This window comes from Cherax quadricarinatus, chromosome 79 (assembly GCF_038502225.1).
Source record: "Cherax quadricarinatus isolate ZL_2023a chromosome 79, ASM3850222v1, whole genome shotgun sequence".
NCBI lineage: Eukaryota > Metazoa > Arthropoda > Malacostraca > Decapoda > Parastacidae > Cherax > Cherax quadricarinatus.
Genome location: NC_091370.1, coordinates 18,062,079 through 18,086,522, shown reverse-complemented (window position 1 = coordinate 18,086,522; position 24,444 = coordinate 18,062,079). Strand labels below are relative to the sequence as shown.

The 24,444-nt window shown below is 40.8% G+C and overlaps 1 protein-coding gene across 9 annotated transcripts in view; it reads right to left on the bottom strand.

Annotated features, from left to right (window-relative positions):
- nolo (no long nerve cord) overlaps positions 1-24,444 on the bottom strand; it is a 485,538-nt gene that overhangs the window by 51,267 nt on the left and 409,827 nt on the right. For 6 of the 9 annotated variants that reach the window (XM_070101993.1, XM_070101995.1, XM_070101994.1 and 3 more), the window contains exons 12-20: positions 20,949-21,463; positions 17,520-17,707; positions 14,791-14,946; positions 14,093-14,335; positions 12,875-13,073; positions 10,877-11,029; positions 8,676-8,911; positions 7,125-7,408; positions 6,519-6,681 (exon numbers count right to left, since the gene is read on the bottom strand). In XM_070101993.1, the coding sequence (XP_069958094.1) occupies positions 6,519-6,681; positions 7,125-7,408; positions 8,676-8,911; positions 10,877-11,029; positions 12,875-13,073; positions 14,093-14,335; positions 14,791-14,946; positions 17,520-17,707; positions 20,949-21,463 (2,137 nt within the window). The remainder of the gene's footprint in view (positions 1-6,518; positions 6,682-7,124; positions 7,409-8,675; positions 8,912-10,876; positions 11,030-12,874; positions 13,074-14,092; positions 14,336-14,790; positions 14,947-17,519; positions 17,708-20,948; positions 21,464-24,444) is intronic. The other 3 variants (XM_070101998.1, XM_070102000.1, XM_070102001.1) reach the window with 1 other exon arrangement.

The window sequence follows — 24,444 nt, the reverse complement described above, 5'->3', positions numbered from 1 at the left end:
CAGACTAATATGCCAGGGAAAAGTTGCTCACAATACTTTTTTGTGTTATGTACATCACTCACACACTAGTGGAAATAATGGTTAAAAAGCAAAAAAATTCATATATAAGCTTTGATACTTTCTACGCTGTTTTTCTAACACACTTTCATGGTTTGTTCTATTTTTGTCATGCATCTTTCCTGTTACCTTACACTTGTATGAGCTTGCCCAGGCAATCATCAACCTCTGGACACATTCTTGTGTCTCAGAGCAACCAAGCGCAGATTCTTTCATGACTATGATAGTCAAAGCAGCAAGAAGAATTCTCCAGCAAATGTTTCGGACGTTCCTTCAAAAGTTGGCTGGAATATATGGGGAAGAGTAACAGCCTGGTTGATCAGACCCTGATCCACCACGAGGCCTGGTCTCAGAACGGGCCGCAGGGGCATTGACCCCCGAAACCCTCTCCAGGTATACTCCAGGTAAGATTCTGTGTAAGGCAACATCCCCCCCCCCAACCCCTACTTTCCATTACAAGCAACATAAGTCACATAAAAAAAGTCATCAAGACAAATTATTATTTCTGATACAGCAAATCAGTAAAGTAAATAGATACTACTTCTGTTTCTCAGTGTTAGTCAACTGTTACAGGCTACATCCAGGGGATTATATGCCATACTCTTCAGCTAAGATATTTCTAATCTTGGCCTTTAAAATGAGTTGAAATTAAATTTTAAAATATTCTGCAAAAACTCTGTTAAAAAACCTGGATGCATAAATTTCTTGTAAGTTTTATACTTGTGAGGAAACAGAAGAGTTACTGAAGAAAAAATTAACTTTAAATTTACTTGTAGGGAGGACTCCAGAATTTCTATATAGAAGGGACTTAGGGAGTTATCTGATGGCAGGGGCTAGAGGCTAGGGGAGTTGGTTTGAAGTTGCATTATTATATTGTTATTTATTTGGTAGTCTTTATGGGACTGCTGGAGGCTATGAGGGATGAAGCTCTTGTCTTCTACCCTTGACACAAATACTCTTTATTTATAAAATGCAGTAGCTAAAATTTAAGTCTTTTAACACAAAATAGCCATACATATTCTCCATGGGGAAGTGGAACAGAATTCTTCCTCCGTAAGCCATGTGTGTCGTAAAAGCGACTAAAATGCCGGGAGCAAGGGGCTAGTAACTCCTTCTCCTGTATATATTACTAAATTTAAAAAGAGAAACTTTAGTTTTTCTTTTTGGGTCACCCTGCCTTGGTGGGATACAGCCGGTTTGTTGAAAGAAGAAAACCATACATATGTACATGTAATATTCAATATATTTATGAGAGCATGCTGCATTGTATGGCTTAAAGAGAAAAGTGATGAAATTTTGCTGAGTGGAGAGTGGTGTAGTGAGGTGTGGTGGTGGGTGTGTGTGGTGGTGGGTGCAGTGTGGTGTGATGGTATGGTGCTGATGTGTATATGGTGGTGGATGTAGTGTAGTGTTTGATGGTATGGTGCTGGTGTGTGTGTGTGGTGTTTGGTGATGGTATGGTGCTGGTGTGTGTGTGTGTGTGTGTGTGTGTGTGTGTGTGTGTGTGTGTGTGTGTGTGTGTGTGTGTGTGTGTGTGTGTGTGTGTGGGGGTGTGTGTGTGTGTGGTGGTGTGTGTGTGTGGTGGTGTGTGTGTGTGGTGGTGTGTGTGTGGTGGTGTGTATAGTGTGGTGTGTGTAGTGTGGTGGTGTGTATAGTGTGGTGTGTGTAGTGTGGTGGTGTGTATAGTGTGGTGTGTGTAGTGTGGTGGTGTGTATAGTGTGGTGTGTGTAGTGTGGTGGTGTGTATAGTGTGGTGTGTGTAGTGTGGTGTGGTGTGTGTAGTGTGGTGTGTGTAGTGTGGTGGTGTGTATAGTGTGGTGTGTGTAGTGTGGTGGTGTGTATAGTGTGGTGTGTGTAGTGTGGTGGTGTGTATAGTGTGGTGGTGTGTATAGTGTGGTGGTGTGTATAGTGTGGTGTGTGTAGTGTGGTGGTGTGTATAGTGTGGTGGTGTGTATAGTGTGGTGTGTGTAGTGTGGTGGTGTGTATAGTGTGGTGGTGTGTATAGTGTGGTGTGTGTAGTGTGGTGGTGTGTATAGTGTGGTGGTGTGTATAGTGTGGTGTGTGTAGTGTGGTGGTGTGTATAGTGTGGTGGTGTGTATAGTGTGGTGTGTGTAGTGTGGTGGTGTGTATAGTGTGGTGTGTATAGTGTGGTGGTGTGTAGTGTGGTGGTGTGTGTAGTGTGTAGTGTGGTGGTGTGTGTAGTGTGGTGGTGTGTGTAGTGTGGTGGTGTGTAGTGTGGTGGTGTGTGTAGTGTGGTGTGTATAGTGTGGTGGTGTGTATAGTGTGGTGGTGTGTGTAGTGTGGTGGTGTGTGTAGTGTGGTGTGTGTAGTGTGGTGGTGTGTGTAGTGTGGTGGTGTGTATAGTGTGGTGGTGTGTATAGTGTGGTGTGTGTAGTGTGGTGGTGTGTGTAGTGTGGTGGTGTGTGTAGTGTGGTGTGTGTAGTGTGGTGGTGTGTGTAGTGTGGTGTGGTGGTGTGTAGTGTGGTGGTGTGTGTAGTGTGGTGGTGTGTAGTGTGGTGGTGTGTATAGTGTAGTGTGTGTAGTGTGGTGGTGTGTGTAGTGTGGTGGTGTGTGTAGTGTGGTGGTGTGTGTAGTGTGGTGTGTGTAGTGTGGTGGTGTGTGTAGTGTGGTGGTGTGTGTAGTGTGGTGTGTGTAGTGTGGTGGTGTGTATAGTGTGGTGTGTGTAGTGTGGTGGTGTGTGTAGTGTAGTGGTGTGTATAGTGTGGTGTGTGTAGTGTGGTGGTGTGTGTAGTGTGGTGGTGTGGTGTGTGTAGTGTGGTGGTGTGTGTAGTGTGGTGGTGTGTGTAGTGTGGTGGTGTGTATAGTGTGGTGTGTGTAGTGTGGTGGTGTGTGTAGTGTGGTGGTGTGTGTAGTGTGGTGTGTAGTGTGGTGTGTGTAGTGTGGTGGTGTGTATAGTGTGGTGGTGTGTATAGTGTGGTGTGTGTAGTGTGGTGGTGTGTAGTGTGGTGGTGTGTGTAGTGTGGTGGTGTGTAGTGTGGTGTGTAGTGTGGTGGTGTGTGTAGTGTGGTGGTGTGTAGTGTGGTGGTGTGTGTAGTGTGGTGGTGTGTAGTGTGGTGGTGTGTAGAGTGGTGGTGTGTGTATTGTGGTGGTGTGTAGTGTGGTGGTGTGTGTAGTGTGGTGGTGTGTGTAGTGTGGTGGTGTGTGTAGTGTGGTGTGTGTAGTGTGGTGGTGTGTGTAGTGTGTGTAGTGTGGTTGTGTGTGTAGTGTGGTGGTGTGTGTAGTGTGGTGTGTGTAGTGTGTGGTGGTGTGTAGTGTGGTGTGTGTAGTGTGGTGGTGTGTGTAGTGTGGTGTGTGTAGTGTGGTGGTGTGTGTAGTGTGGTGGTGTGTAGTGTGGTGGTGTGTGTAGTGTGGTGGTGTGTAGTGTGGTGGTGTGTGTAGTGTGGTGGTGTGTGTAGTGTGGTGGTGTGTAGTGTGGTGGTGTGTGTAGTGTGGTGGTGTGTAGTGTGGTGGTGTGTGTAGTGTGGTGGTGTGTAGTGTGTGTGTAGTGTGGTGGTGTGTAGTGGTGGTGTGTAGTGTGGTGTGTGTGTAGTGTGGTGTTGTGTGCGTAGTGTGGTGTTGTGTGCATAGTGTGGTGTTGTGTGTGTAGTGTGGTGTTGTGTGTGTAGTGTGTTGTGTGTGTGTGTTGTGTGTGTGTTGTGTTGTGTGTGTGTAGTGTGGTGGTGTGTGTAGTGTGGTGTGTGTAGTGTGGTGGTGTGTGTAGTGTGGTGTGTGTAGTGTGGTGGTGTGTAGTGTGGTGGTGTGTATAGTGTGGTGTGTGTAGTGTGGTGGTGTGTAGTGGGGTGGTGTGTAGGGTGGTGGTGTGGGTCGTGTGGTGGTGTGTGTAGTGTGGTTGTGTGTGTAGTGTGGTGTGTGTAGTGTGGTGGTGTGTAGTGTGGTGGTGTGTAGTGTGGTGGTGTGTGTAGTGTGGTGGTGTGTGTAGTGTGGTGGTGTGTAGTGTGGTGGTGTGTGTAGTGTGGTGGTGTGTGTAGTGTGGTGTGTGTAGTGTGGTGGTGTGTGTAGTGTGGTGGTGTGTAGTGTGGTGGTGTGTAGTGTGGTGGTGTGTGTAGTGTGGTGGTGTGTAGTGTGGTGGTGTGTGTAGTGTGGTGGTGTGTGTAGTGTGGTGTGTGTAGTGTGGTGGTGTGTGTAGTGTGGTGTGTGTAGTGTGGTGGTGTGTAGTGTGGTGGTGTGTGTAGTGTGGTGGTGTGTGTAGTGTGGTGTTTGTAGTGTGGTGGTGTGTGTAGTGTGGTGGTGTGTGTAGTGTGGTGGTGTGTGTAGTGTGGTGTGTGTAGTGTGGTGTGTGTAGTGTGGTGGTGTGTGTAGTGTGGTGTGTGTAGTGTGGTGGTGTGTAGTGTGGTGGTGTGTAGTGTGGTGGTGTGTGTAGTGTGGTGGTGTGTAGTGTGGTGGTGTGTGTAGTGTGGTGGTGTGTGTAGTGTGGTGGTGTGTGTAGTGTGGTGTGTGTAGTGTGGTGGTGTGTGTAGTGTGGTGTGTGTAGTGTGGTGGTGTGTGTAGTGTGGTGTGGTGTGTGTAGTGTGGTGGTGTGTGTAGTGTGGTGGTGTGTGTAGTGTGGTGGTGTGTAGTGTGGTGGTGTGTGTAGTGTGGTGGTGTGTGTAGTGTGGTGGTGTGTGTAGTGTGGTGGTGTGTAGTGTGGTGGTGTGTAGTGTGGTGGTGTGTGTAGTGTGGTGGTGTGGCACAAGGAAGGAAACAATTAACTCAGCATTACACTGAACATTTATGGTATTTAGCCATATTTTCTAATATACATATTTCAGAAAATGGAATACTGAACATCCTGACACGAGAGTAATGTGTTAAGGGAAAAGCGCTGACAGCCATTACAGAAGAGTCATCACCACCAGAGGTAACTACTATCATGGTATGTCAAGCATCCTTACAAAATCCCATAGACATGAAACATACATATCTCTAAAAAATTTTGAAAAAAATTATCCAGTTTCTCTACTGAACACTTGCTGATGTATATAGTAGAACTCCCATATCTGTAGATTCAGTTTCCAAGGTTTCAGGAATCCACGGTTTACTGTGGCCTGAAAATAACCCTGAATTTTGCTTAATATTGGCCCCAAAGCACAAAAGTAGTGATGGTGGCAGTTCTTCAAAGCCTAAGAGAAGCAGTGAAGTGCTTCCCACCAGTGAAAAAATGCTAATTCTTGACTTAATACACAAGAAAAACAATCACATGGTGAGGTGGCTAAGATGTGTGGCAAGAATGAATCTTCCATTAACAAAGTATAATAGTGTACGATGTATTTTATTATTTTTTAATGTTGTAATGTCTTATTGTGCATAATTTATCAATTAAACTTTATAATAGGTATGTATGAAAACAAAAAACAACACATATATAGGGTTCGCTACTATCCATGGTTTTGTGCATCCACACTAAGTCTTGGACCGTATTACCTGCAGATATGGGAGGACTTATGTAACTGCCACTATCAAATATTTCCAGCAAATAATGGAAAAATATGAGCTTTGAGACAGAAAATTAAGCACATACACTTTTTTATTGAGGCTAAAATTTAAAATGATTATAGAGTAAAAAAAAAAATGTTGCATAATGGGTCAGCAGAGAACATTCCCGCAAATTAAACATTTTAAGAAAGAGCGGTCAGCAGAGTTTTCCTGCCATGTTACTCTCTCTCTCTCTTTTCCAAGGTTACTTGTCAAGCTTCAGCAGTATCCTTAGTCTCAGAACCCTTGTTAACACTGACTACTGACAAGCAACCTATCAAATACAAAATCTGAGGGAGACATATCTTCCTAATGAAAATGTGGAATTTTTCACTATGTATTACAATAGTATTTTGAAAAAAAAAATCCTGAATTGAAAACTTAAGCATTTACTCATATTCAGAAAATTTTAAATTAATTTTTTTTTTTAATTTAAATTATGAATTTTTACACTGATTTAAATTTGGGAGAATTGCATCTGAAAGAGATTAGTTTAGTAACTTCAAAATGATGCTGGGTATAGAAATCAAACTTTAGGACATGCAGGTTGTGATTCAGAAACTACCTTTATGTCAGGGCTACTACTTTATACTTGGGACATGCAGACTGACTGACAAACTACCTCTATGCCAGGATTACAGCTTATAACATGCAGACTGTGACTTACAAACTACCTCTAGGCCAGGATTACAGCTTAGGACACACAGGCTGTGACTGGAGACACTACCTCTATGCCAGGGTACGGCTTGGGACACGCAGGTTCTAAATGACAAACTACTACTACACTAGAGAGACCAGGGAAAACTACTCCCACACCAGTTGTACCTAATACAAATTTCTATATTAATCTATTTCTATCAGCTTCACTTCTTTTACATCTACAGTACATGGACACAAAGAGGTGCTGGTATTTATGGAGAGTCTGATGGGTTCTAGAGCAAGCCAAATTCTTCACAGATCCATGGATATGTGCATTTTCGAAGTCCTCACCTCAAAGACAGGGTTCCTCTCAGGCAAGTGAGTTTCTGTGATACTGGTCATATCTGACCAGCCTGCTCTTCCAGAATTTGCGATCTCAGTTGTTTCTGGCAGCGGGCCGTAACGAATAGTTCCAAAAATGTGGCTTTCTTCGCTAGTGATGCGGCTCCCATCACTGGAGAAAAATGTTATAAATTTGTCTAAAGATACTGAACTGTGATGCCATGCATCAGTAAGTCCATCTCTTTAATATGTAAGACAGTGGCACCAGTCACGTGACAACATATTGTGATGCAACAAATTAAAAATTAAAGCATATTAAAGGCTTAATAGTGCTATATGAAGTGAGGAATCTTGCTTTTGTATACTTGAAATTTCTCTTGTTTATGACTTGGTTTCAGTAATAACTCTTTCTTATGGGAAATAGAGAACTTCACATTATTTAGTTCTTCATGTAACCTCTGCAGGTTTGCAACAAATATCTAAACTGTGATAAAAGCAAAATGCTGAATTGTAGACCCTTAAGGTTCTAGCACCTCCCTATGAATATATTAATAAAGACAAGTGGAACATATCTATTTTAATGGGAGAAGCAAATTACATTATATATCTTCTGACCTATGGTGGGTGACTCTGCCAAAAACATGTTGCCTCTCTTCATCAATGTCCTTCTCTGGAAGATGATTGGTAGTTCCATATAAGTCCCTTTCCTGATCCCATCCAGTGTGTGTGTGGTAACCTTTCTCACTGTGGAGGGGCCAACCAGAGTGCTTGACAGTGCCGTAGATATATTCCTGCTCGGGTTTACGGGTGTGAGTGTTGGAGTGCCAATATGTGGGGTCAAAAGTGTTAGTTGCCTCACTGCTTGTCATCTCAACAGTGTGCATGTTTTTGCTGGAAGCCTATGCAGGGGTTATAAAGGAGAAACCTTAGTTAATAAAGCAGATGCTACTTGCTTTTATTTATAAAAAATGTAGATGTAACAGATATGAAAATGTATAGAGCAACTATGTTAGCAAAAAATGACTATGCTATTGCCAAAACTGTATCCAGTAAAGAACAATGAAGACAGCTTTCCAGTAAGCCATGTTTGTCTTTATACAAAATGTAGCATAACATGCAAAACTGACACATACCAGTTAGTGAGATCTAACAGAGGTAGACCCTGACTTATGAAAGCTTGAGTTATGATGATATATAGTTACAGATGAGGTTCAAAATGCATATAAAGATTTCCCTTCCAGGATGATTAATTAAGTGGTTGCCTGAATATTTTTATCCTCCTCCAGAGTTTCATTTATTTTTCACTCATTGCATGAGAAAGACTCATTCGCTTGGTTCTGAATTTTCAATGCTGGTGTATAGTAACTAGGGCACAATTCTTGGAACAACTGGCATGTGCAGATGCCCCATGACCAAAACTGTAGAAGGCATTTAAAGATTCCTAAACTCTTGTGGGTGTAGCATTTAGTAATGATTATAATTACATAATTGAAGATTCCTTGAATGGTTGTTATAACTTCCAAAACCCTCTGTTGCTTGGCTTCAAATGTTCAAAAAAGGTGCTTTCTAATTTGGTAAACGGGAAGAGTGGAAGCCAAGTGTGTCATCACACATCTGACAACTTTGTTTGTAAAATAGTGTGAGACACTTATTCCCGTTGAATCACATTAAGTATATTTCAGTCTACCTCTCTTGAATGGCTTCAATATTTAACAGCTGATGCATTTTATGGTCAGGTGCCAGATCAACCAAGCTGTGATGGATATATGGGTCAGCAGACCATCAGCAGCAACAGCCTGGTTGACCAGGCTAGCATAAGACTTTTTTCAGATCACACGGTGACTGAAGTACATCAGGTTGTTTATTGAGTGCTATGCTGCAGTCACAAACATGTTGAACACACAGTTTTCCTTTGTACTATAGTTTTATACGGGATGTTCATTCATAAGTTCGGATCTCTCTGTACCCAATACGTTAGTTTTTGACTTCTTCCTACCAGCATGTAGAATAGAAAAAAAAATTGCATAACCTTACACAGTGAATAGAACAAAACTGCAGAAACCTTACATAGTGAATAGGAACAAAATTGCGTAACCTTACATAGTAAATAGGAGCAAAATCGCATAACCTTACACAGTGAATCAGAAAAACTGCTTATTTCATTACCTTAAATGGTCCTTCACCTAGTGTGCCTGAGCTCGAGGGAAAGGTTAATATAGGCCTAAATGTGGTGTGCATCGTCCATGATGTTTTGTTGTCGCTCGGCGACCAGTTACTCTCCCAGTTACCTTTACGGCGACGGCCTCCGCGCCCTTTATTCTTCAAGGTTTTGCTCCTTCTTCGTCCCTTGCGACGGCGGCCTCCGTTGCCTTGCAACTTGGTGGATTTGTTAGGCAACCATTCTATAAAATAAATATATAAAATAAAAGCACTGTACTACAGTAGTATATGGCGCTTTATGACTCTTGTAGGTTTAGCGCTACTTTTTTATTATAAGAATAATAATACAGTAGTGCAGTACAAGAGTTTGTTATGTAGTATAACAATTATGTATAATACTACCAAAAGTTATATGTACATGATATGCTGGAAAGTGTAATATAGATACTGTAGAGATGTTTGATTGTACTGTCAACATCCTTTACGATAGCTGCCTTGGTGCTGGTGATGAAGGGCTCGTGATCCAAGAATTGGAGCTATCCTCCCTTTTCTCAGATCAAACTTGATTACATTCCATCTCTCAGATGGTGTATGCACCTATTTGTGGTTGCTGGGATCGATTCATAGCTCCTGATCACTATGGGTTAATAGTGTTTCCCCATGAATATACTGTAAGGTATAAACATTATTACAGTAATGACTCATATGGCAACAGTTCACTTTGTATAAAAGAGATCCATAATAAAGGATACATAGGGAAGAACAGTTCAGCTTAACAGTGACCTGAGTTAATGTCATCACAGCTTCATTACCTACTTGAAACAATTCACATTTGTCAGAGTTTTACCAAATACAGACCACCACACATGCACCATGTAATCACATACACAAAAAACAATGCACTTGATAAAAATTAATAATTTTGTACCAGTTTCCCCTCAAGGAAGGTTCCTTGATGTTGGTGAGGGGCTCTTGATTTAGGGAATTGGATCTGTGCTCCAGTTCCCCGAATTAAGCCTGAATGCCTTCCACATCCCCCCCCAGGCGCTGTATAATCCTCTGGGTTTAGCGCTTCCCCCTTGATTATAATAATAATAATAATTGCACCAGTTTCCAAATAAAAATGAACAGACGATATACAAACAGGATCCGGGAGAGACGGAAGGAGCTAAATGTAATTAATGAAATTGAAAGAAATTCAAAATATTTCCTTTCATGTGCCAAAAACAAGGCAAAAACCTCACCCAACATCAGCTCTTGCTCAAATAAGATGGAACTTACACAGACGACAGCAAATAAATGAGTGAGATACTGAAGTCTTAGTATGACTCTGTATTTGGCGAGTCACTTATCAGACTAAAGATCAAAAAGCTTAAGTTCAATTTTACCAAAGAAATTAAGCCTACTACACTTGCACCTTCAGATGAAATGCAGAAATCTTTCCCTGCCTTCCAAGCTTCAGTAATGTACCATGTGGACTTCATCTTATCCTCTTTCTGGAGGAAGTTTCACTGATTTATCACTTTTGAAGTGGAGCCATTTAGTCTTACGTTAGGCTTAAGAGAACCCAAAACACTCTGCACAACCAGGGACCTTCTGCATGTACAACCAAACATCACCCAGTTCTGTACAAACATTGTATCGTGTGGAAATAAACCTTTGAATCTGAGCAAATTTTGGAATGTGACATGTCAAACACATCTCACAGAGACCTCCATTTCGCATCTCTGAATATTTTTGACTGATCTGTTGATTTTTGATCTTGAAAAAATTTTAAATGTGTATTTTAAAGAAGGACTCTTAAATTTGGTCCCACTCTATTACCCCAAGAATTTTTTTTAAGATGATTTTGGGTTTCAGGGCAGAATGAGTTTAGATTAAGTAAAAATAATGATCTTTTTGTAGTTTTTTATGACTGATATATTTTTGTAATCAAATACTTTTTACACATCAAATACTCTTTTTTTTTTTTTTTTAAGATGAATACTTGTTTGTAAGATCAATGCTTTTATTTAAAATCAAGGCTATTGTTAAATCCAATACTTTTGTTTTTTTACATTTACCTCTAGTTACAAAGTGCTGTATGGCCCTTAAGGATTTAGTGCTTTCTAGACTAAAATAAAAGTACAGTACTTGATATTCTGTTACTTTTAGTTTTCTCATTAAATTGATATTTCATAAAATTAGGCTACAAAAATTATATTTACCATAGCCACGGAGAGTGCCGGTGGTGTCTTCGAAGTTGTGAAGACTGACTTCATTAACTGAGCTGCCAGACGACTGATGAAGCTCCTCTGAAGACGGGTAGCTTGAAGGTAGCGGCTTCACCTCCAGGGTAATGTTGGCTTCTGAGGTGTTTGCTGAAGGGAAGGCAAGCAAGCAGTTACTAATGTTCTAATTTATTACACTAAACAATTCTTTCATCGTATATTGTTACTGTCCTTGTCATCATTCCTTCAACTTGTGTACCTGGCTTCATCCTCAAAATATTGATAATTATGAAAAAATACCACAGTAAAAATAGGAAATATAACCAGAGTGATTTCGTGTGCTTGCACACACATCCTCCTATTCCTCCGAAGACATGTGTGTGTGTGTGTGTGTGTGTGTAAGCACACGAAAGTGCTTGGGTTGTATTTCCCATTTTCACTGTGGTATTTCTTCTTATTTGCAATCATGCATTTTATTGTGATTTCTTCCATATCAGCAATTAGTGTTAGTGTTAGTGTGACTAGTCAATGGTCCAAGTCAGACCGACACATCATCATCAGCTTCTTTCTATGTGTAGGTTATTTGTATAGAATTTTTTTATTGAATTACTAAATACCTCCAATATAATTAAAACTATATATTCTTATTCTACTAGTAATCATAATTTAGTATTATGGCTGGCCAAAATGCCTTGTATAATAAAGGCCTTTCTATAAAGTAGTTTATATATGTCAATCACCCTAACTGTATAATTTACTATACTCCACTTTGTAGAAATAAAGTCCGTTAAGAAGAGCAAGTCGAGCCTGGCCTATGGCCGGGCTCTGGGAGTAGAAAAACTCTGACAACTCATCAAAGTACGCTCTCACTGTCATTCTCATCATTTCTCTTTAACATCATTTTCGTCTACACCTGCAGTAATATTTAAAAATAATACTTTGGAACACCCAAACTTTCAAGAAATTCACAAAAAATTCATTTTGTGGCTTGTGCATAATTTTCCAATAGGTAGAGTGTATAATGGCTCTTCTTTCTCTCTGCCTCAGACCGTCCGTCCTCTAGAACTTGCACAGTATTCAATATTACAAATGTTTTCCCAGACTCAAAAAATGAAGGATATCCATTAACTTGCTCTTATAATTTGCCTGCTGATCTTTTTTAAATGCCCATCAGAAAAATGAAAAATATTTCCTAAAAATTAAAAAAAACTGCTAGTTAAGTTATTTACCTCACATTTACTGGGATATATTCTTGAAAAGTGACCTTGACTCTCCCTTTACAAGTGATCTTGGACATACCTTTATAAGTGATCTTGGACATACCTTTACAAGTGATCTTGGACATACCTTTACAAGTGATCTTGGACATACCTTTACAAGTGATCTTGGACATACCTTTACAAGTGATCTTGGACATACCTTTATAAGTGATCTTGGACATACCTTTACAAGTGATCTTGGACATACCTTTACAAGTGATCTTGGACATACCTTTACAAGTGATCTTGGACATACCTTTACAAGTGATCTTGGACATACCTTTACAAGTGATCTTGGCCATACCTTTACAAGTGATCTTGGCCATACCTTTACAAGTGATCTTGGACATACCTTTACAAGTGATCTTGGACATACCTTTACAAGTGATCTTGGACATACCTTTACAAGTGATCTTGGACATACCTTTACAAGTGATCTTGGCCATACCTTTACAAGTGATCTTGGACATACCTTTACAAGTGATCTTGGCCATACCTTTACAAGTGATCTTGGACATACCTTTACAAGTGATCTTGGACATACCTTTACAAGTGACCTTGACTCTACCTTTACAAGTGATCTTGGCCATACCTTTACAAGTGATCTTGGACATACCTTTACAAGTGATCTTGGACATACCTTTACAAGTGATCTTGGACATACCTTTACAAGTGATTTTGGACATACCTTTACAAGTGATCTTGGACATACCTTTACAAGTGATCTTGGACATACCTCTACAAATATAAACTCCAGCATGTGGATACTGCACTTCCTTGATCTTGAGAACACCATTATTGTTGGTTCTGATGGGGCCTCTCTTGCCCACCTGGTGACCCTCGTACCACCAGGTGATCTTGGAACGGTCGAAGCGTCGTACAGGACACTTCACCTTGACTTTCACTCCTCGGAACACTGTAGCTGTCCCACCAACCTGTCCCAAAAGTTCGAGCAATCAGATTGCAAGCTATTGTTTATCTTAAAGAAAGGAATAATAGAAGAGTATGGTTATTTGTCTTTAATATCTTTTTTTTTTGCTTCACATGAGGAATACCCTTTGTTTTGGCTATACATTAAGAAAAAATCTTGTCTTCCCACAAGTGTGTTCTGTAGCTCGGTTGGTAGTCACTCAGCTCACACACTGAGTGCCCGTGGTTCGAGTCCGGTATGGGTGGAAACACTGGGCATGTTTTCTTAAGACACCGTCTGGCCCTGTTCATCTAGCAGTAAGTAGGCACCTGGGTGTTAGGTGACTGGTGTGGGTCACATCCTGGGGGACAAAATTAACCCAAGTTGTCCGAAATGCTCTACATAACCAGGGGCTTTCTATATAGTATGTCACTGATGTCATCTATGTCTGTATAAGTTGTATCATGTAGTACTTGTAAAAATAAAGATTATTATTGTATTATTATTATTATTATTATTAGTGTGGTTTGAAGTTATTGTTAAGAAATGCTTAATTATAAGCCTTATTATTAGCTGCAGAAAATACACTGCATAGTTAGTGGCATTCTTTTGTGCCTACTATTTTACTCATGTACGCATGTACATTATCTGTATGCTCAAAGAAATTGAGTATTATCGTAATCTTCCAGAATGCGACCCATAATGGTCGATTAACACCCAAGTACAGTATCTATTTACTGCTAGGTGAATAGGGACACCAGGTGTAAGGAAACATGCCCAACTTTTCCACCCGTGCCCAGGATCGAGCCACAGACACTCAGTGTGTGAGCTGAGTGCACTGCTAATCGAGCCACATTTATGTTACTTGTTTATTCTTAACATAGACTCTCACAAAGAAGAGGCAAAATGCCAACACAAGTTCAATGTGGTGGTGGTGGTTTTTGTTGCATGTCATATGCCTCCATTTTCATATTCAAAGATATAATGTGCCATAATTGTTAAGAGACAAAAAAAATATTCTTTGCTTATTGCCAATTTTCTTACCTTGAGAGTAAGTCTTTTCATGAACTTGCTTTGAACATAATTTTGATGAACCTGAGATTTAATAATAGAATTTTTTGGTTCTTTTCTCTCTCCTTGGCAACCCCTCTGGTTGCACTTCCGGAAAGAGCGTGGCTGGCGGTGAGGACATTCTCGGTTGGGTCTCTCTTCTATCCGGCCATTGGCCAGAGCCTGGTGGCACCGCACTTCCCGTCTCTTCCCTCCACCACCACACGGTGCTGAACACTACAAAAACAAATTAATGTAAGGCTTATAATAACGAAATATTAGACATTGCTTTCAGATCTCTCGTTTACATATTGTATTCTCGTATACGTTTACTCTTTAAAACTCCTAAAGAGTTGCAGGAAGACATAAGTGAAGAACAATCACACAAGAGGAACAATCATATTGTATGTCAGGATGTTAAGAGAGATGGCAAATTAATGAAACGGGTGTTAAAAAGAGATGGCAGATCAATAAAAATTTAACAAAACATACAGCATTCCATTAGTGTAAAAAATTCCGTTGGTCACAGTAGTAGAAAATTGAGAGGTAGAACTACCATTAGCAAATTTTAAAAACCTTTACTAAATACTGAAGATGGATCTCCATGAGGCTAGCTTCTCTATAGAATACAAGTTGATATAGTGTGAGTGTGTGTGTAACAGACAAGGAAAGAGAAGCCAGACTACTCTTACCTTGGACCATCTGCTTGGTACCCACTCAGGGGGACAGTCCATGAAGTTGCAGTGTTGTTGTGTGCGATGTGGTGGTTGTGGACAGAGGCTGTCGGGTACCTCTACAGTATTAGTCCCGCCTCGAGTCACCTCATGGATACACTTCACCTCCCGCGTCTGTCAAATTGAACACTCAAATCACTATGAAATCCAGTTTGTACAGTATACTGTTTGCACATAACCATTACTGTGTGTAAATGGCTTGAATCTAGCAGAGAAACAGAGACATGGATAACATTAATGGCACTTCAATTATTATTATAAAAATCACAACTAAGTGCTAAACCCACAAGGGTCATATAGTGCTGTGCTAGCACTTCAAGACTATGGTATTGCTTTTCAAGGGTGATGCCCTGATAGTGGTGAAGGGTTATGGATCATAAGTGTATTCATTGTAAACTCCTAAATTTACACTTATACTCACCCAAATGTCTGTATGTATAAAATTACTCATTATTATTTTTTTTTTTTTTATTATCACACTGGCCGATTCCCACCAAGGCAGGGTGGCCCGAAAAAGAAAAACTTTCACCATCATTCACTCCATCACTGTCTTGCCAGAAGGGTGCTTTACACTACAGTTTTTAAACTGCAACATTAACACCCCTCCTTCAGAGTGCAGGCACTGTACTTCCCATCTCCAGGACTCAAGTCCGGCCTGCCGGTTTCCCTGAATCCCTTCATAAATGTTACTTTGCTCACACTCCAACAGCACGTCAAGTATTAAAAACCATTTGTCTCCATTCACTCCTATCAAACATGCTCACGCATGCCTGCTGGAAGTCCAAGCCCCTCGCACACAAAACCTCCTTTACCCCCTCCCTCCAACCCTTCCTAGGCCGACCCCTACCCCGCCTTCCTTCCACTACAGACTGATGCACTCTTGAAGTTATTCTGTTTCGCTCCATTCTCTCTACATGTCCGAACCACCTCAACAACCCTTCCTCAGCCCTCTGGACAACAGTTTTGGTAATCCCGCACCTCCTCCTAACTTCCAAACTACGAATTCTCTGCATTATATTCACACCACACATTGCCCTCAGACATGACATCTCCACTGCCTCCAGCCTTCTCCTCGCTGCAACATTCATCACCCATGCTTCACACCCATATAAGAGCGTTGGTAAAACTATACTCTCATACATTCCCCTCTTTGCCTCCAAGGACAAAGTTCTCTGTCTCCACAGACTCCTAAGTGCACCACTCACTCTTTTTCCCTCATCAATTCTATGATTCACCTCATCTTTCATAGACCCATCCGCTGACACGTCCACTCCCAAATATCTGAATACGTTCACCTCCTCCATACTCTCTCCCTCCAATCTGATATTCAATCTTTCATCACCTAATCTTTTTGTTATCCTCATAACCTTACTCTTTCCTGTATTCACCTTTAATTTTCTTCTTTTGCACACCCTACCAAATTCATCCACCAATCTCTGCAGCTTCTCTTCAGAATCTCCCAAGAGCACAGTGTCATCAGCAAAGAGCAGCTGTGACAACTCCCACCCTGTGTGTGATTCTTTATCTTTTAACTCCACGCCTCTTGCCAAGACCCTCGCATTTACTTCTCTTACAACCCCATCTATAAATATATTAAACAACCACGGTGACATCACACATCCTTGTCTAAGGCCTACTTTTACTGGGAAAAAATTTCCCTCTTTTCTACATACTCTAACTTGAGCCTCACTATCCTCGTAAAAACTCTTCACTGCTTTCAGTAACCTACCTCCTACACCATACACTTGCAACATATTGCCCCCCTTATTACTCTTAAGTTTGCCTGAAATGTTCTGCATATAAAGCCTCCTTGGGTTTTACTCTTAATTCTTTCAATTATCTTTCTGCATGTACACCCACTAATGTAATAGGTCACCTTTGCACCAACCACTCCAAAACTATATCCCCACAAACATTTTATCATGCTGAACTTCCCCCCCTCAAGGAAGGTTATTCCTCCTTCCTATGATGTTGGTGACTTGGGGCTCACCCACTCTCTCTTGCCTTATTACTTTAAGTTTGCCTGGGAATTGTACACCCAAATGATCTGTGCTCTCAAGGAAGTTCCCTCTTGATTTAGGGAATTGGATCTGTGCTCCAGTTCCCCGAATTAAGCCTGAATGCCTTCCACATCCCCCCCCAGGCGCTGTATAATCCTCCGGGTTTAGCGCTTCCCCCTTGATTGTAATAATAATAATAATATCATGCTGAAATAAACTATTATTATTATTATTGCAGGTTTAGTGTTACCCCTTTGATTATTATAATAATAACATGGATCCACGGAACTGGAGCGACCCTTCCCTGTTTTGAATCAAAATTTATTACCTCCTATTCCCCGGGTGTTTCATGACCCCCTGAGTGAGACTTTTCCATACAGTGCTACCCCACTAGCACTGTATAACCTCATTCTGGTTTAGTGCTTTGTTGTGCATACAAGAAAATAGTAATGATAATGAAACTGAGTATGAAGAGTTTATATTATTTTATCCCCTCAAGGGAGGTTTCTTGATGCCAGTGAGGGCTCTTGATCTGGGAAACTGAACCTGACTTTCCTTTCCTTGGACTGAAACTCAATGCCTCCCATTCCCCAGGTGCTGCATGACTTCTGAGTTTAGCACTTCCTCAATTATTGTACTGGTAATAATAATAACTGACTTATAAACCTCACGACACCAAACTCTTACTTGTATTCCTCCTCCACATGTCTTGCTGCACTCTCCAAATTCTGATATATTCCAGCGTGGAGGACAGGGCTGGTCATTGCATGTGCGGGTAATGATGTCCGGCCGTACCAACGTACTACACAGTTGTGATATTACTGGTTTCCTGTCTGATTTTCTGACACACTTTACCATAGACTCCTGCACTCCACCTGAAATTGTACCACCATCAATGTTGCAGCATTGTTGCATAGTGAAAATGAAATATATATAACTAAAGAGAAAGGGCTCACTTTATACTACATTACAATAATTTACAAACTGCTTGTACACTTGTATTTGTATGATGTACAATATCTTAATTATTATAATCAAGTTAAGTGCTAAACCTGTAAGAGTCACAAGGTACTGGCACAATATCTAAAGAAATATCTTAGAGCAGGTCACTCCAGCCTCACACAACTACTGGGCCATAATGGCATAGTCTTGGATGCACTGGAAGACAGGCAAAAAGCAAACGCAGTATACACCAATTTTCCAAAAGCTTTTGACAAGTGTGGTCAACATGTAATAGCATATAAAATGTATGCAGAAGGAATAACTGGGAGACTGGCCGGATGGATGTTTAATTTTCTAATAAATTGCATCCAAAGAGTAATAGTGAACAAAGTATAATGAAGCATCCACAGTGAAAAGTTCTGTTACTCAAGGTACAGTACTTGTCCCTGTTCTCTTCCTCATCTCATATCCAACATACACATAAATCACATCACTGTATCATCCTCTGCTGATGATACTACAATTTGTATGACAGAAGCATCAATGAGGAAATAAGCAAATCTGCAAGCTGATATAAACTAAGTCTACCAGTGAGCCACAGAAAACAATATGATGTTCAGTGGGAACATATTTCAGTTACTCTGAAGTGGAAAAATTGGAGAATAAATAATTGGAATGAAACAAAACAAATTTAATGAACTCAATGAAATGGAAGAATGATGTGCAGAACTTGGAGAGAAAATGTAAAAAAAAAGTTTATTTAACGGATAAAAACAATGTTATTATTACACCTGCAAGGAAAATGATAGAGTGGATAATTAAAACCATCAAAGCAAGGATGCCAAGCCATATTAGTCTGTAATAATATTCATCTAAAGATGTTATCTCCAGGCTAATACTGCTACAGACTAAAAGCCCCTTTCGACAGGCAAAACTGCAGATCTACAGAACGTACAAACAACCGTCATGCCTCGTATAAATTCAGTCAATTACCTAAATTATTAGGAATGTTTGAAGGCCCTTGAACTGTACCTCCTGGAATGTAAACAAATAAGATTCATCATAATTTACACCAGGAAAATTCTGGAGGGATTGGTTCCATATCTGCATACTGAAATCACTCCCTACAAGAGCAGGAGCCTACACACACAGTGCAAAATACCCCAATGAAAAACAGGGGTGCCATGAGTACACTAAGAGGAAAAAAGAAGTTTCAACAGGCTCCCTTCATACATAAGGGAAATTACCAGCAGATAGCTGGCTGTCTTCAAGAAGAAAATTTGATAAGTTCCTAAAGTTAGTTCCTAACCAGCCAGGCTGTGAGGCCTACTTTGGACTTCCTGCAGCCAGCACCTGGGACCCCAATGCAAAAGATCCTAATGATAAAAAGATAGTCTAATAACACTTTGGCTTTATTGGGTTATCCTGGGCTATTAACCCTCGAGTTCAGGTCTGGTGAGGGACCAAACAGCAGGAACAGTGACAAGAAATGAATACAGGTAAACTATTTAGATAAGGCTAAAGAGGTCTTTGTTGCATTTATGGATTTGGAAAAAGGCGTATGACAGGGTGGATAGGGGGGCAATGTGGCAGATGTTGCAGGTGTATGGTGTAGGAGGTAGGTTACTGAAAGCAGTGAAGAGTTTTTACGAGGATAGTGAGGCTCAAGTTAGAGTATGTAGGAAAGAGGGAAATTATTTCCCAGTAAAAGTAGGCCTTAGACAAGGATGTGTGATGTCACCGTGGTTGTTTAATATATTTATAGATGGGGTTGTAAGAGAAGTATATGCGAGGGTCTTGGCAAGAAGCGTGGAGTTAAAAGATAAAGAATCGCACATAAAGTGGGAGTTGTCACAGTTGCTCTTTGCTGATGACACTGTGCTCTTTGGAGATTCTGAAGAGAAGTTGCAGAGATTGGTGGATGAATTTGGTAGGGTATGCAAAAGAAGAAAATTAAAAGTGAATACAGGAAAGAGTAAGGTTATGAGGATAACAAAAAGATTAGGTGATGAAAGATTGGATATCAGATTGGAGGGAGAGGGTATGGAGGAGGTGAATGTATTCAGATATTTGGGAGTGGACGTGTCAGCGGATGGGTCTATGAAAGATGAGGTGAATCATAGAATTGATGAGGGGAAAAGGGGCGAGTGGTGCACTTAGGAGTCTGTGGAGACAAAGAACTTTGTCCTTGGAGGCAAAGAGGGGAATGTATGAGAGTATAGTTTTACCAACGCTCTTATATGGGTGTGAAGTATGGGTGATGAATGTTGCAGCAAGGAGAAGGCTGGAGGCAGTGGAGATGTCATGTCTGAGGGCAATGTGTGGTGTGAATATAATGCAGAGAATTCGTAGTTTGGAAGTTAGGAGGAGGTGCGGGATTACCAAAACTGTTGTCCAGAGGGCTGAGGAAGGGTTGTTGAGGTGGTTCGGACATGTAGAGAGAATGGAGCGAAACAGAATGACTTCAAGAGTGTATCAGTCTGTAGTGGAAGGAAGGCGGGGTAGGGGTCGGCCTAGGAAAGGTTGGAGGGAGGGGGTAAAGGAGGTTTTGTGTGCGAGGGGCTTGGACTTCCAGCAGGCATGCGTGAGCGTGTTTGATAGGAGTAAATGGAGACAAATGGTTTTTAATACTTGACGTGCTGTTGGAGTGTGAGCAAAGTAACATTTATGAAGGGGTTCAGGGAAACCGGCAGGCCGGACTTGAGTCCTGGAGATGGGAAGTACAGTGCCTGCACTCTGAAGGAGGGGTGTTAATGTTGCAGTTTAAAAACTGTAGTGTAAAGCACCCTTCTGGCAAGACAGTGATGGAGTGAATGATGGTGAAAGTTTTTCTTTTTTGGGCCACCCTGCCTTGGTGGGAATCGGCCAGTGTGATAATAAAAAAAATAAAAAATAAAATAGTTTTCCTTGGATCAAACAGGTGTTGTATAATGTCTTACAGGTTTAGCACTTTCCCATGAATGTAACAATAATTAAGAAATGTATCAGTATTAAACCTGATGATACTGTACACAGTATATTAAGCATGAGTAATAAAGAATATTATACAAGTAAAACTTTATAACAGCAATATTTTTCTCAGTTACACAAGGAATAAAATTCAGGGTATGAATCCCTGTCACTATATTTTTATTTTAGTGCAGTAAATTGCACTTACTGAAATAATGACCTTACCAAGACATGAAGCACTACAGGGACCAAAGCCAAGAGTGGTCCACTGGTAGGTGTGGGCAATGTTTGATTCGTCCTCAATCTGGTAAGACCCGGGATATCCACCCTCACCTCCACCCATGTCAATTTCAATGGAATTCATCTCTGCATGCTCGGACTCCAATTGAGGCTTACTGCGACTAACTTCATACGAGTCATACTGGTTATGAGCATCAAATTCACTAGCATAACGCAGCAGGGGATCGCTGGCAGGTTGTAGATCAGTGGGTGTCTCATAGGAGTGGAGACCTGGGTGGGGCTCATTGTATGCCTGAGCTTTAGGCACCTGTAAGTCTATATCTTGCACCAAGGTCTTGCCTCTTCCAAAGGATGCATCCTCATCCACTAGCTTGGGCAGGAATGGTGTCTCATGAATTTTTTGGTCACCGTTTGAATCGTCCTCATCATGGGCATCTTCTAGACTAACAATGGGATGTTCATGTGCTGCGTCACTCACCTCGCTTGCGGGATATTCGTGCCTAAAAATTAAAGTCTGCATTATTTTACGTTTTGGTAAATATTGAAAATAAGGTTCAATGCCTTGTATCAATGCCTTGCTTTAAGATATACAATAGAAAACTGAATGAATCGCACTACTTTGTGCTCACATAAACTGGTACAATAAGCGAGTTTATTTAGGTATAGGTACACACAAATACAGTCATACAAATTATCATACATAATGACATGTGTAAATTACACTCGGCTCACACACTGAGTGTCTGTGGTTCGATCCCAGGCAAGGGTGGAGACACTGGGTGTATTTCCTTAAACCTGTTGTCCCTGTTCACCTAGCGAGCAAGTAGGTACCTGGGTGTTAGTCAACTGGTGTGGGTTTCATCCTGGGGGACAAGATTGAGGACACCAACAGAAATAAGATACAGTCCCTTGATAAAGCACTTGATTTTATTTGGTTATCCTGGGTGGCTAACCCTCCTGAGTTAAAATTCCAAACAAAATCTTAACTTAATTAAGTCCCAGGTACTTGGTCACTTGTAGGAATAGCACCTTAAGTAAGGGAGGGAGGAGGAGAAGTTTGAAAGACAGAGAACAGCAAAACAACCCACTGAAAATAAGCCACTCTCCCTTTCCTTAGATCAAACCTAATTACCACCCATTTCTGCTTTGAAATTGGGTTCATTTTGAAACACCCTGTATTATTATTATTATTACTACATTATAATTATTACATTATTAGTAAGTAAGTAAGTTTATTCAGGTATACACAAATACAGTTACATAGAATTATCATACATAGCAGCATATGTGTAGAGAACCTGGGATAACCCAAAAAAGTCAGACAGAGTGACTTATTTCCATTGGGGTCCTTTTATTTCCATTGGGGTCCTTTATTACTATTATTATTATTCTAAATGCTGTGCATACTATGAGCTCTTCAAATAATTTTACTTATAGTTGAAAATTGAATTTCGATTGCCTGAAATGCTCATGCATGTTAGATCAATTTTTATTAACGATAGGTATTTTATTTTAGTCGGCCCTGAAATTAATCGTTTTCTCTAACGCATAAAGATTTAGAGAAAACGTAGTACAGGACGGGTAACTATTATATTTATGTAAAATAAATACATATATTCTTCAAAAGTTCTTTGATCCTGGTTGGGGGGCTTTTGATCTAGGGAATTTGATCTGTGCTTCACTTCCCTGAATTAAGCCTGAATGCCTTCCATTCTTCCCCTCGGGCACTTTATAATCCCTACGGGTTTAGTGCTCCCCACGTACGGGTTATTCAGCTTAGTTCGCTGGAACAGCGGTTGGCTCACAGTCGAAGTTAATTTCATATGTTCATTATGCACCCCATACCCATCCTGTGGGCGATAGTCAAAAGATTACAGAGGTACATAATGGGTCCAGGGACTGGGCCCCAAAATTTTGATAGCTGAGCAAGTTACAAAGGTAATGAACTCCAGGTAGATCTGGTCACAATCATGACAAGTTACAAAGCCACAGCCGAAAGGACCTGGATTTAATTTCTGCTACCCATGTTCACCTAGTAGTAAACAGGTGCCAAGGTATTGGTAGTATATTCTACAGTTGAATTCCGGGTTATCCTGCGATCACGAATGATACATTCGTCCCATGATGGTTATCATGTATGACTAAGGCTACTCCCGATGGAGTTAATGCTTCCCCATGGAGATAATAATAATAAAGAAGACCTTGTCATAAGGTAGGTACGTCGTGTTGGTGCTCTAACACTGCTAGTGGCCCAGTGGCCTGGTGGCTAAAGCTCCCGCTTCACACACGGAGGGCCTGGGTTCGATTCCAGGCGGGTGGAAACATTTCGATAAGTTTCCTTACACCTGTTGTCCTGTTCACCTAGCAGCAAATAGGTACCTGGGTGTTAGTCGACTGGTGTGGGTCGCATCCTGGGGGACAAGATTGAGAACCCCAATGGGAATAAGTTAGACAGTCCTCGATGACGCACTGACTTTCTTAGGTTATCCTGGGTGGCTAACCCTCCGGGGTTAAAAATCCGAACGAAATCTTATCTTATCTTATCTAGTAACATTGTGGGAACCCTGAAGGGCTCTTCATCCATAGAACTAGAATCACCCTCCACTTCGTTGGATTGAATCTACCTCCAAATCCCCTAGGCTCTTACGGTTTTACAGCTTCCCGATAAATATAAGAATAATTGTAGGAAGAAATGTGGAAATATAAACACATATGCAGTATAATGTGATCCTTTATTGACAACGTTTCGCCCACACAGTGGGCTTTTTAAAGTCACAAACAGATCTGATTGTATTTTATACCATTTTAATGTTCAATCTGTCAGACACTGCAACACAAGGGTATCTTGGTACAGACCTGCAATCAACTTCGACAACTTCCACCAGTGAGAGAGGCTGGATTTGAGAGGGACCTGCCTTCTCAACATCTGAGTTCTTACCTCTCCTAGTGGCCTACGTCTCACCTCTTGGGGCTATAAAAAGCTCCATCCTGTCACTTCTTCTCCATATTGTTTCATACTATGGAACAATGCTCTTCTCCAGACTGAGGGACTGACCACCTCAAAACTTTAAGGGTGATGGACTGATTACATCGTCTTCAAGTATCTTCTGCTTCTATCAACTTTTCTGTACTTGACTGAAGAAGCCTACTGTGTAGGCGAAACGTTTCACAATAAAGATACCTAACTGTTGCATATGTGTCTTACCTAACAACCTGTCGGTATTTTATACCATTTTAATGTTCAGATCTGATTGTGACTTTAAAAAGCCCACTGTGTGGGCGAAACGTTGTCAATAAAGGATCACATTATCCTGCATGTGTGTTTATATTTCCATTGTGTCGGTATTTTATACCATTTATTTCCAGGAAGAAATGTACATAAATATATAAATTGGTTATATCACTTTTACAACATTTGTAGATTTTAGAGAATAAAGATTATTAATGTTAGTAGTAGTGATAGTGTTGTGAGAGATCTGGT